The 14,163-nt window shown below is 37.9% G+C and overlaps 1 protein-coding gene and 1 long non-coding RNA gene across 2 annotated transcripts; both read left to right on the forward strand.

The window, feature by feature from the left end:
* The first annotated feature begins 1,130 nt into the window (after positions 1–1,130).
* Positions 1,131–4,065, forward strand: LOC148156076 (stonustoxin subunit beta-like). Its single transcript, XM_088011363.1, has 2 exons — positions 1,131–1,155; positions 3,088–4,065. Exons 1-2 carry the CDS (start codon positions 1,131–1,133, stop codon positions 3,639–3,641), a joined length of 579 nt encoding a protein of 192 aa, XP_087867489.1. The 3' UTR covers positions 3,642–4,065.
* A 3,392-nt stretch (positions 4,066–7,457) lies between these two features.
* LOC106913637 (uncharacterized) lies at positions 7,458–10,761 on the forward strand. Its single transcript, XR_015764731.1, has 2 exons — positions 7,458–10,072; positions 10,490–10,761. It is a non-coding gene; the product is annotated as an uncharacterized LOC106913637 (long non-coding RNA).
* The last annotated feature ends 3,402 nt before the right edge of the window (positions 10,762–14,163 follow it).

Raw genomic sequence — 14,163 nt, forward strand, 5'->3', positions numbered from 1 at the left:
GGAGCAGAAGGCAGCTTTACACAGAGCATTAGATGGTGGCGTGGACTTTATTCCATTTTCAGAACTGGAGTCTGGAAACATGGAAAAGGGAATAAATGGCTGCAGCCGATCTGAGAACAGCTGAACACAGATCGACGGGATTAAAACACCTGATTGGATGAAGGTTTTGTCATCATTACATCATTGGTGTGAACAGTAGCGGGTTAAACAGCTGTCCAACCGGGTTCAGCGCTTCAGTTCGCCAAAACACACACACACACACACACACACACACACACACACACACACACACACACACACACCGGAGACCCGCCCGAACCGGACACGGTAAAAAGCTCTGCAGGATCCGACCGCTCTTAGAACTACAGGAGGATTCAAACTCCGCTCTTCATTTTTACCTTATAGAAAAAGCGCCAAGCTGCCAAATTCACTAAAGTAAACTGACCAATCAGATTCAGGCTTTGTGCGCACCTCCACGGACTCACACAGACTCGCTACGTTTGGACACAATAGATCTTTTTTCTCCTAAATGTTAAAAGTAAAAAAATCTAAAATGATTATTTTCTGTTTCACTTAAAGGAAAATCTCAAGGTAAACATGCAGCTGTGGCTTCCTGTGTTCAGCTACTGTTAAAAGTCCAAAATACGTTCAATAGAACTATGGGGAGGACAGATAGATATGACAAAAACCACGACTGGTCAAATATTGGCAATATTAAAATAATAACAATAAAATAGATGTCAAATGTCCTCCAGCAATGCCAGTTTAGAGCAGCAGGACAACCTAGTGGATCATCACGTTACGGCGCAGCAGCGCTTAGATGCTGCGGGTCTAAAACCAAAAGGCAGCAGATTATATTTGCTGTTCCACAAACTGAGCGGGAAAGAGATGATATGTGTGGGACAGATGATCAGTCAGACTGCTGACAATATTTTATATTAAAAACAAAATGAAAAACACCGTTAACTTTAATGTGCTTGTTATTTAGCAGACAAACATGAATTTCAACAGAGACCTGAAAACCATCAGTAGCATCGATATTTATGGCTCCTGATGGCTGATTGGCATCTGGAAGAGCAAAGAGGAAAAACAAAACAAATTCACACAATTATTTTTTGATCTGAGCCAAAATGATCTGCTCTGGGCAAAGTGTGGGTGAGCATTTGGTCCGACCCGTAAACGGACATGATGGGCCCGATCTCTTTTTCTGTTTTTCATCCCAACGTCATCAGAAAGAAAACATCGTCACAGCTCTATAGATGGTGACAAATACAGAAATCTCATTTAATCTTTAGGCAGAACTGGTTCAGACCTGGACTGGATCAGAGTCAAAGCCTTTTTTCAGATGTCAGACCGGTTCCTGATCCCAACCCGACCCGAAGCTGCCGCATGTGGTGAACCTTTGGATCACTGTTATGATCTGGAGCCTCAGATTTGGTCCTCAGTGCTGGAGGTTTTATCTGTACCTCTGTCTGCATAGAAACACAGAGATGTCAGTCGGACTGTCAGAGTTGTGTGCAGCCTGTAAATGTCTGGCGGGACCAGCGGACAAGCAGGGCCGTAAAGTGGGGGGGCCAATGGGCCCCTGGCCCCCCCTATTCCGGCGCCTAAGGCTCAATGCTCTCATCTTCTCATCATGTGATGAATTGTGTGTCTGCAGCTTATCAGGCTGTTTGGTCTCAGAGGAAGGCTGTGCTTCTCTGGCCTCAGCTCTGACCTTTAACCCCTCCCATCTGAAAGAGTTGGACCTGAGCTACAATCATCCAGGAGACTCAGGAGTGAAGCTGCTGTCGGCTGGACTGAAGGATCCAGACTGGAGACTGGAAGCTCTCAGGTATGGAGGAACCTGCTGCAGGAGCAGAGAAGGTCTGATAGAGGAGGAAGAGGAGAAACGTCTTTAGTCTGATGGGAAACATTTAGCTTGAAGAGAAATATTTAGTTTGATCATTAAATATTTAGACGCCTCATCTGGAGGCAGAGATCATTACCCAGTTTTCTGGAATATTCTCCTGACTAAGAACGGCTCACAAGGAAAATGAAAGAGTGGGATGGATTTAATAGAGTTTAATAGGGACTCTGACTAAATGAATAAAAGTGAAGTTCAGTTAGATTTCCATGATGATCTACTGATGACAGAAAGGACTTTAAAACAATATTTGATGGAGCTCCAGACCAATCAGCCCCAAGGAGCAAAGATGAGGAGAAAAGTAACTCCATGTTGGTCAGATGGATGTTTAAAAGTTCAGAGAGAGAAATCAAGATTTTGAACTAAACTCACAAGTGTGTATAGCGCCACCTGGTGGTGCTGGTTGGTAGAGGAAGTGCTGAAAGGTTGGAGGTGTTTGTCAGAGGTGTGTGATGATGGAAGCCTCTCCCTGGTTTGTGAGTCTGAGCTCAGAGATCAAATGTTTGGTTCTTGTTGAACTCTTTGTTGAATGTGATGCAGCTTCTCCTTTTTAATGTTTGTATTTCTGGATATTCCAGTGAGGCCACAGCAGGTTTTCAGCAGCAGGTTGTTTAGTGTTTCATTCCTTCATCTGTGTGTGGGAGTGTGGATGGAGCAGGTATCCAGGTGTTGATCAGAGTTTAGATTGATTGGATTTTAATGCTGATTATTAAATCAGGTTGAGCTTCCAGAAATGTTTCCTTAGTTTCCTGATGTCCTTTTAGGCTTCAGTGAGTTTCTTCAGGTTGTTACTGAGGGATTTCCTTTCTCCTCTCTGTTGGAGCTTTTCCTGTGTTTGGAGAAATGAGTTGTGCTGCAGCAGCACCAACTGTCCTTCCTACATCCACTGCAGTTTGCAATCCAGATGTTGGACTGTTCCTGTCTCAGTGGAGGACAATGTGTGTCTGAGAGACATGTAATGTCCATGTTTGCTGCTGAAAGAGACTGATGGTCTGACCCCCCTCCTCCTTTCAGGGTGGAGCCTGCTGGAGGCCCATTCTTGACACCAGGTCTGAGGAAGTGTAAGTGTGTTTTTCATCTGATTCATGACAACAAAGCAGCTCACATTCAACCATCTTCAAACTGTCACATCACTCATTCAGGATCATCATCAAAGATCAATAAATGATCAATAACTGCAGCTGGACTGTGTTTGTTCTCTCCATCAGATTCCTGTCAACTCACCATCGACACAAACACAGTGAGCAGAAAACTCAAACTGTCTGAAGACAACAGGAAGGTGACATGGGATGAGGAGCTTCAGTCATATCCTGATCATCCAGACAGATTTGATCACTGGGATCAGCTGCTGTGTAGAACTGGTCTGACTGGTCGCCGTTACTGGGAGGTCAAGTGGAGAGGAAATGTTTATATATCAGTGAGTTACAGAAGAATCAAGAGGAAAGGAAACAGTATAGAATGTGTGTTTGGATATAATGATCATTCCTGGAGTCTGAGATGCTCTAATGGTGTTTACTCTGTCTATCACAATAACATTAAAACTCGTCTCTCCTCCTCCTCCTCCTCCGTCTCTAACAGAGTATCAGTGTATGTGGACTGTCCTGCTGGCATTCTGTCCTTCTACAGAGTCTCCTCTGACTCACTGATCCTCCTCCACACCTTCAACACCACATTCACTGAACCTCTGATTCCTGGATTTACAGTCGGTTCTGGTTCTTCAGTGTTTCTTTCCTGATTTGAGTCTAAAGATTTTCCTCCTGTCAGAGAAACTCTCTCACTGTTGAACAGATAGTTCATCTCTACAATCAATTTCTTGGTGAAACTTTTCTGATTGAGTCCTTGGAAACTTTTTCTTCTTCCAGTCCTTTAAAGATGGAAGCTGGGATTATTCCAGGATTATTCCAGGATCCTCATGTTTTCCTGTTTGTTTCCAGTCAAAGCTTCACACTGAATATCAAGATGTTGTTTCTCTTATTTTTTCCTCTCATTCATCAGATTTCATTGAAATGTTGATCAGTTTTTCTCTCTGAACATTTTCCGTTTCTGTCGGCTCCTATTTTTCTAAACTCGTCAGATTTGAATATTAAATCTTCCTTTTGTTTATTTGCTGCAGTTTTTCTTCATGTGTTATAGAGAAATAAAAACCTTTTTCTTCTGCATTTCTTCTGCGTTCATTTGCTGCTCATTCTGTTCTTTTCCTGTTCAAATTTAAATATTTGCATTAAAAATATTTTTCATTTGCCTTTCAGAAAGTCCTAGTTAAAGTAAAACATTCCCATCCCATGACGGTCAGAGGTCAATGCTTTGAAGCATAAAGTGGTAAAATCTTAATATATCCCGTTTCATTCAGAACTTCTACCTGAAACTCAGAACCTGCAGAACATTTTTCTCTCTGGAGAAAAAATCCAGGAACTGGAAGATCAGAGCAGAATGAAAACTGGAGATCAGTGATGGACAGAAAAGCTCTGATCGCTGCATCTCTGACATATTTTACATTTGATAACAACAGTAAACCTATTTTAGCTGAGAATAAACCAACATGGATATGACCCGCCACAGCCCAACGTGGGCCACACCTGATTCAACCCAAACTGGAAAATAAAGATTTAACTGGAAATCCCAAAACTCAGTAAAATCAGCAGCTGGTTGTGATTAAAATGCAGTTTGTTGCAGAGGTTCAAACTTCCTGATGGTGACCTCTCCTCCGTCCCTCACCTTGTCTGGCCGCTTTTAATCCTCACTGCAGTGTTAAACTGGAGCTAATCTCTCAGATTAACCAGATTAACACTGAGCTGCAGCAGGAACCAAACGTCTCTCCTCCAACTTATTTCACTGATTAATAACAAGGTTGGATAAAAACATTGAGCTTCTCGTTCCTTAAAGAGTCATGAAGAAAGACTCAACCTGGAACTGCAGGAAACAAGTTAGAAAGTTTAATAAATAAACATTTTCTAGTTAAACCAACTTAATTAATTCAGATTTAAAAAAATAAAACATTGAGTCAGATGATCACAATATACAGAGTTCAATAAACTTAATAAATGAAGCTGGATAAACATAATTGAATTACTTGTTACCAGTTGAAGCAATTCAATTAAGTTGGTTCAAATCATTTCTTTTTCTGGTGCAGGACGAACATGAAGGTTTAGAAGTTCATTGAAATCTTTTCCGTTTTTAAATAAGCAACATCTTCAAAATATTTAGGTAAAATCTGTTAGGAAATGGTCTGATAATAGGTTATGATGTTGGTTTTTAAAAACAAGAACAAGTGACACTTTTCTTGCCTTCTGTTTTCATGTTTTGAATCAAAGTTTCACAATATTGTGGTTAAAGATGTTGGTGAAACGTCTGAGGAAGACAGAAAACATGCAGGATTAAAATTCAGTTCAATCTGATGACAGGCTGATAAAGTCCTGAGGTTACAGAGTCAAAATTCAATAGTTTATCAAGTTTTAGAGGAACTTAAACTAAAAATACCAGAAAAAAACTCCCAACCGTTCCTGAAATATGGAAGACACGGGAGTGTTTTACAGAGAATCGTTTAAAGACGTCAAGACCTTCTTATAGTAGCAGTCCAGATTTTTGCATGTTGTTGGTGAGCTCAGCCTCATCTTTAGCCGAATCCATCAGATTCACCAACATCACTTCCAATCAGAAGAAACATTGTAAAATTAAAAGATGACACTTTGTCTGTTCCCTCAGAATAAACTCTGGACTCTCAGTGCAGAATTAGTAGTTTGAACAAATTCAGGCATTTATAGCTGCAGTGTGTAACTTTTATTAAAAATATGTTTTTTACATATTTGTGAAAAATGTTACCGTGTCATGACTGTATGGCATCAGACAGATGAAATGTGAACAGATCAAACTCCTCCATGAGCTGCTATTGAGGTTTGAAGAAATACATCAGGTTGGTGTAGCGCGTTAGCATTAGCTCCTGTTAAGTACTTTAGCATTAGATTAAGATAAATGCCTTAGTGTAGCATTTTAGTGTTAGCTACTGCTAAATACCATGTTTGTGCAGCATGTTAGCATTTGTTTCCACTAAATATAATAAGTACTATGTTGGTATTGTACTGTAGCATTAGCTAGTGCTAAATACCATGTTGGTGTAGCGCAGCACTGTAGCTAATATTAGCTGGTATCCCGCCGGTGGATGTAAATACTGTAAAGTAATATTCTAATCACAATATATACACAATAATATGTCCATCTTACTTATGAAATGTTGTCTGTCCAGCCCTCACATCAATAGTCTGTAGATCCAAACAACAATGTTCCTCAGTGCTGAGGAATTTTCTGCTGTTTTGATTGAGCAAAGTAGGAGGGACGACCCATCCAAGATGGCCGCCGTATTTCCTGCGGCGGAGCAGCCAATGTGGGGTAAAAGAAAATATTTGTCAAAGAAGCAGAAGTGTTGACATTTATTGGAGGACCGAAATAAAAACAGAAATACATTTTTTGACAAATAAACATTTTTTTATATACATCTCAATAAATAAATGCACTTTAAAGGCAATTAATAACTTTACCTAATCTTTTATCAGGTTAACTGACCATCTATAATGTCCATATTCATTTTTCCACCTTAGTTCCAACAAATTATAGATTTTAGCCTGCAGTCAGTACGTTGATGCAAAACTTTTACCAAGCACCACATATGTGATTCTGAGGAAGTTTACAATACAAAAATCCTGATAGCTGCTTGTATTTTCTCTTAAGAAAAGTTCTATAAGCGCAACCGAGTAGCATACTGAGTTTAGCTAGCTGCTAACTCCTGCCCTCGACAGTTAGCAAGCTGTTGTTTTATGTCCTGTGTTTAAATATGTAACAGAGACACGAACTTTTAGCTCTTAACATATTTTAAAAATGGATGGCATCATCTAAAAACCACAAATGCAGCTTACCTTACTTCTATGGCTCCAACTGCTTCGTATTTAGAAAAAATACCGTCTTTGGGATCCAGGTCTTGGAAAAAATGGTATTCATCCGCGACTTTGCTTTCGACGTCCTTAATCTGGTCAGGTGGTGTTCCTCTTCTTCATTTAATATGCAATTCTAACTGGGATGGAGAACTTTATAAAGTCTTACTAAATCTTACATCATATTTAGTCCCTTATCAGATAAAGAGCGAATTTCCGGCACTATTTGGATCTCGCATTAATATTGCCAGTGGTGATCAGTTTTTATAAGATCCGGTTACCATTTTAAAACTCAGATTGTCAAGTTATGTTCACACATTTCAATTTATGTTTCACTGAACTGACCAGTTTAATAAACCGTACTGGTCAGTAGTAAACCAAGGGCAATGCACATTGACAAAGCACAGTTAGCTTTCAGCATTTAGCAACACTTGGTGCAACCGCGCTGTCTCAGAACTGTATAAAACAATCCTTTAAAGTGAATACATAAGAAATAAGCAAACAAGGCCGAATGTATCAACCACACTATTCAGTCTCTTGAATCAGTAAAGCAGTCCATTAGCTTTACAAACGTTGGAGGCCTGAAGGGACTCGGTTAGCATTCGTCCTCGGAATAGCAGTTTCAAAGATGGCGGCTCCCAGAACAACTACAAGGAATGGGTTACTCACCCCACCATGGATTACCAGTTTTAAATGAACGGCAATAAAACGGCTCCAACTCCAGTCCAACAGTCCTTTCCGGTTCAGGAGTGTGGTCCGGTTCTGTGGCTCCAAAAAACGTCCAGGGAAAAGTTCGTAGCTCCAACTGGTTAGCTAACAAATAAAAGTCCACAGCAGCACAGATCCAACCTCGTCCATGAACGGCTGCCGACCAACTGCCAGTACGTAGCAGCGGCACGTGCAGCTCCAGTCCCGTTCTCAGCCCATCACAACCAATCAAATCGCTTAAACTTGATTTTGCCCTTGACTGACCAGTAAGGTGGTAGAGACAAGTAAAAACGATGCATTTACTGGCGGTAGTAAATAACAGTTTCTAACGAAATGCTACATTTACTGCGTGTTTTAAGCCAACTGAAAATACTTGTGCGGACTATAATGTTAAGGACTTTTACAGCGGGTAAAGCCTCCAATATGTGAGTGTAAAACATTAACCAGGTTAAATAACAGGCGATTATTACTGTTTAAAGTAAAAAGGCCTACAATGCATTGTATTTAAGAATGAGGTGTGTAGGAGAAAAGAGCCATATAACCCGAGGCGTTACACTTGCCTTTTCATGGCTGACAGGAAAATCCGTTCTGTGGCGACTGGAACCGAGTTCTGGACCCAGTCTGGACTGGGATCAGGATCTGACCAAACACTGAGCTGAAGTAGAGAAACAGTCCGAGATTTTATGAGAATTAAATCTGGTAGATATCTGGAGACATTTAGAACCAGCTGAAATAATCTACTCATGACAATCAAGAACATATTTGACTATTTATTGATTCCAATCGAATTTCTCTCAAATGTAACTGATTGTTGCCATGGTAACGTGCTACTGTCAGATCACGCTGCCTGTAGTTTAATTTATTCTAGCAACAGCAAAAGCCGAGATCATCCCACTTCCCCAAGCTGGAGATTTAGTTTAATAGTAATAAATAAATAAAGTTTCCTTTAAAGTTAATCACACAAGTAACATTTAGACCCAACAGTCAAACTTTAATCAAATCAATCAGGTTGTCTGTTGTTTTGTCTCCTGCAAACTTTGCTTTAATTCTACTTTCTTTTTTCTATCTAATCATAAAAACAAAGTCAGGCAGAAAGAGAGTCATGAAACAGGAACAGCAGGTTTCCTGAGAGAAGAGGAAGTTTCCAGCTCATAGATTCATAGAAATAGTTGAAACTATTCCTTATTTCAAAGCATAAAAGTTTTAAAGAATGAAGTCTAAACATTTTGAGTAATTGAATAAGACCTAAAGTGAAATACTTAAATTAATATTGGTTTTGTAAGGACACTCAGTGGGACCCGGAAATTCAACCACACACAGGAGTAAGCAGTGAAAAAACAAGTTTAGTTAATATTCAGACTCTGGTTCAGGAAGAGTTTGTCAAACACAGCACTGAGGAGAGAGGGGAGAAGCTGGTGATGCTCAGATAACGGAGGGTATCTTTGAAATGTTCATCTCAACGGGCCTGTAGAGCAGCAGACGGGTGGAGCAGAGGAGCTGAGGGTCTGACAACAGGGAGATGCAGGAAACCAGAGGAACAGGCTTCAGTGGGAGCAATGAAGATCTGCACCAGGAGATCCAAAACGCAACATCAGGGACTTTGTAGATAATCTGGCAACGAGGCAGAGACTGAGACGAGTTTAAGGTGGAACAGGTGAGCAATCAGGGTGGCAGGTGAGCTGGATGAGAGCTGAACACAGCATGGACAAGAATCAGAGCAGGTTTACTGAGAAGAAAACTGACTTTGTGGGAAAACCTACAAGTAAAACAAGTAACTGTAACTTTGGCATCAAATCATTAGAGTGATGGATTATTCTTGGTTTCTTTTCAGAACACCGTCTGAAACCCAAATGAAGATTTTAATAAGAGTATTTCATAAGTCATGGTTAAAAGACTAAAATCTTTGCACTGCAGCTTTTTTCTAAACAAACCGAGGAAGTAGAGTAAAGCTGCTGGGCAAACAATGTTATCTACAATTTATCAGGTGAAGCTCGTTAAGAACAGGCGACTCATTTTGTTGGTTTTCTTCAAGCTAGTGGAAACATTTACATGAGTCATTTACTGGGGGAAGTGAACTTTTCACTTTTACTAATAGTAGTTTTAATAATATTAGGAACTATTGATACTGGAGTAGATTGACTTTGTATAAAGAAATAGACTTCAGTGATTGGAAACATGAGATTCTTAGACTTCAGCAACTTATCAGCAAATGTTTATGCAAATCTGAGCAGAAACATTGATCAGCATTTTCTGTATGTGAGTTTTTACATCATTAGTTTTTTATATTAATAAGCAAAATCAGCATTTGATTTGAAGGTTGTTTATGTATTCATATTAAACCAAATGCCTTCCCAAAGTCATGTAAAGTCCTGTGGAGCTGGATGTGATGGTTCCTGTTTCTGCAGAGTTCACCAGAGTGCATGCTGGGATCTCCTGAGCTGCTTTCAGCTCTGGAAACGAGTCGTTGACGACACACTTCCCAAGATTCGTGTCCAGGTTGAACCAAGGATGAGCTTCATGAAGGATTTTGTTCAAGGTGAAGAAAATCCTGCATGTTTTTAATTCATATGTTGTTCAGTTGGACGCGCTCACATGCACATGACTCCTCTTCACATCCTGTCATTTGCAATAACCAGCCAGTTTGATGCTGCATTAAAGGGACATTGAATCACTTTGTTTGGGGGGAATTTGTATCGATGATATTTGGGTGATTGAGACTAGAAAAAACACAGTTAGTTGTTGAAATAATGAATGATTGAGCAACAGCCTGTGGCTTTAATAATCAGCTGATAGCAGGTTGGATCGTTGCTGTTTCTCCTTTAACTGGACAAACATCAACAGTCTAATCAGGCTGAGACAACAAATAATGGTGAACAATTATTTTAGGCCACTTATTGTGAAAAAGTGATTTCTTCAGAATATGCTTGAGCTTTTATTGTTTTTCTACTTGCAGACCAAAGATGCTGTTGCCATGACGCCTGCTGTCCTGCCATGTCTCTCAGTTGTCCTCCAGGACGATGACAGACTTCTACAATGTCTCTGCTATGTTTTGCTTTTCTGTTTGTCAAAAATCTAAACTTTCATCTGTTTTTAATTTGTGCTTTTCTTATTATCCACAGGATCCAGATGCCATGGCGACTTCATCCTGGTTCCTGTGGGGTTACTGACTGTTATGTTAAGTTTATCATTTTGGTCAAATTAAATGTTGAATCTTGTGAACTTAAAGTCTTTCGTTGTGGTGACTTAACTTATTAAGGCAACTGGTTTCCTAGATTCTGCTCAGTAAACTGAACTGTTCATGTAAGATGGACCAACTTGATGTAGTCGAGTTAAGAAGAGGATAATTTACTTTCTATTTCTAAGTGGAAACAAATTCACTAAACTAAGTTAAATTAACTCGACACAATTAAGTTCACACAACAAGGTGTTAAGTAAACTGAACCAGAATCTGTTAAGGAAACAAAACATAAGAATAGTAGTTAAACTTACTCACATTTTTCAGTTCAATCGGTTTCCACAGTTTTTAAGTAAAATCAACTTGTCAAGGTTTAGAGAGCATAGAGATGAATGAATATAACAGATCCCAGTTTCTATCAGCAGGTCAAACCAGTAACAAACTGGATTACATGGAAAATGTCTCATTAAGTTTCATCAACATCAAACCAACCAACCAGCTGCACTGTAAAACATTTAAGGTGGTTTAACTTGAAAATAAAAATCCACCTGCTGCCTTGAAAATGAAATTTAAGTCAACAAGAAATTAGTTTTGGTTTTAACTCAAGTTCATGAAGTTGATTCAACATCTAGAGACAAGTTGTCTAAACATTGTTTTTAAGTTCATTAATCTTGAATTTTCAGTTTTAACTTAATGCTGCAATTCAAACCAAATAATTTTTTCACAATATGTAAGAAAAAACTGTCGTCACCTGGTGGAAGAGCAAACATTTCTCTATTGTTTCAGTCAAAATATCAAGTTAAAATAAGTTTATTTTACTTTAGATTCATTTAATTCTTGTTTGAAACTGAATGAATAAAATGTCTGATGTGATGATGAATTTTATTAAACATGACAATGAATTGAGCTCAGAAACATTTAGTGTGAACAGAACATTTTCCTCCACTTTCATCAGAACAAACATTCAGTTTTTCTTTCTCACATTTAGAGTCTAAAACTCTGTTTGGCCTGAAGAGCAGGAGACATTTAACTAAATGTGACTAAATAATTAATATACGCAACAAAAAATAATAAAATCATCCCAAATAAAACTAAATATTAAGTGTGGAGTTAATCATTAACAAGCTGTAGATTTATGGAGCCTCATTTGTAAAAATACAAAAATAACAGCAATATTTTTATATATGTTCATTTTTCAGAGTCATAATTTCACCATGTTATTCATTTATTTATAAATGTCAAAGCTACAAACTAAATGTTTCATTCAAAGGTAGATATTTAGTCTGGATAATAAATATTTACTTTAAAATTTAATGTTTTGTTTGTAAACTGAACACATTGATGGGATTAATTTTGCTCACATTCAATAAAATCACATTTTTAATACATCAGTTCACTGGTTCACATCTGATGACAGGCTGATAAAATTCACAGTTTACAGTTAAAATTCAAAGTTTATCAGGTTTTAAAGAGGAACTTAAACCAAAAATAGAAAAAACTCCCAACGGTTCCTGAAATCTGGAAATACTGGAGAGTTTTACAGATTATCAACTAAATAAAAACCAGATTAGTGGCTTTTATTTAGGTTTTATTAAACGGCCATGTTGAACATTTTATACCCTTCTCAGTAATCACTTCTTTCTTTTATATGAAAACCATCAAAACCTTCTTATAGTAGCTGTCCAGATTTTCCATGTTGTTGATATTTTGAATCTTTAAGCTTCAAATCTTTGAGCTCAGCCTCATCTTTAGCTGAATCCATCAGATTCACTAACATCACTTCCAATCAGAAGAAACATTGTGGTAAAATTAAAAGATGACACTTTGTCTGTTCCCTCAGAATAAACTCTGGACTCTCAGTGCAGAATCAAACCAAATGTTATTTGTACATTTCAGCAGCAAGGCATTTCAAAGAGCTTTACATCTTTGAACACAAAACACAAAGTCATGCAGCTGAGAATCAACAATCAGAAACATCACATTAAGTCAAAACTAATTAATTATGTTTCAACTCTAAACAGGTGGTTTTTAGTCCAGATTTAAAGGCTCTCAGTGTTTCAGCTGGTTTACAGTTTTCTGGAAGTTTGTTCCAGATTTGTGGTGCATAGAAGTTGAATGCTGCTTCTCCTCGTTTGGTTCTGGTTCTGGGGATGCAGAGCAGAACCAGAACCAGAAGATCTGAGGGGTCTAGATGGTTGGTACAGCAATAACAGATCTTTAATGTATTGTGGTGCTAAACCGTTCAGTGATCTATAAACTAACAGTATTTTAAAGTCTATTCTCTGAGCCACAGGGATCCAGTGTAGGGACTTTAAAACTGGTGTTATTTTCTCTATCTTCCTGGTTTTAGTCAGAACTCCAGCAGCAGCATCTGGATCAGCTGCAGCTGGAGGATTGTGAAGATTTACTACTTTGAACAAATTCAGCCATTTATAGCTGCAGAGTGTAACTTTTATTAAAAATGTTTTTTACATATTTGTGAAAAATGTCACCATGTCATGAATGTAAGGCATGAGACAGATGAAATGTGATCAATAGTAAAAAAAATGGTTCTAAGTTTATTAAACTTTAACATACTTCAGCAAACTTTGAGTACACTTATGATTAATAAACTTAAATTCTACTAATTTGGAGAAACTTTTTTGTGCTTATTATATTTTAATGGTATTTAAATTTAATGCATTTTCAATTTTAAGTATAATTAGTATACATCAATGTACTTTTTTGGAACAACTTCAAATAGTACTTAGTATACTTTAATTGCTCTATTGCTGTTTTTTGTAGGTTTCTGTAAGGTGCAGTGAATGTTCTCTGATCCTTTCTGTTCTTAGGAAGGAGAAATGTCAGTTTGTCTGCATTAAACTGGAATAATGTGATATTGAATTAAAACGATACTCTGTCGTTGGCGAAACAGTTTTCACATTTCCTCTAAAGTTTACCTGTTGTGTTATTGGGCTGATTTTCATAATTTTGTTGTTTGTAAACTTTGAATGTATTGACATTTTTTACAATGGTCTCATAGTAAATGGCTCTTTAAAAAATGTTGGTAAGACTTTATTTGACGGGGTGTGGATAAGACTGATATGATAAACCTGACAACTCATGTCAGGAACAAACCAACAGGGTCATGAAGTGTCATTCAGTAAATAATGACAATTTTAATGAGAATTTGCTTTAAAAGTTGGATGAAATGTTTTGTTATGTTTATGACAGTGTCATGTCAGTCTAATGACACCCCATCAAATAAAGTTACCAATATGGTAATATATTGAAAGCTCAATGTAATTATAACTTTTGTTCTTTAAAGTAATAACTTTCATGTTTTTTTTGTAACGCTTAAATTTCCATGTTCATTGTGTTCACTTTTGACATGTAAACTGATCATTTATGTAAAGCTCATAAAGTTGTGAGTAAAATTTAACAATTTTAAAATGTCGGTAATAAAACAAAAT

The sequence above is a fragment of the Poecilia mexicana genome, unplaced genomic scaffold (assembly GCF_051168715.1).
Source record: "Poecilia mexicana isolate PSO_F unplaced genomic scaffold, ASM5116871v1 scaffold_12, whole genome shotgun sequence".
NCBI classification, from domain to species: Eukaryota; Metazoa; Chordata; class Actinopteri; order Cyprinodontiformes; family Poeciliidae; genus Poecilia; species Poecilia mexicana.

Bases quoted from the DNA above. Each gene is read 5' to 3' on its own strand.
- LOC148156076 (XM_088011363.1), top strand. From the start codon at position 1,131: ATGATCTGCTCTGGGCAAAGTGTGG. The intron at 1,156-3,087 runs GTGAGCATTTGG...CAATAACTGCAG, and splicing joins CTGCTCTGGGCAAAGTGTGG to CTGGACTGTGTTTGTTCTCT.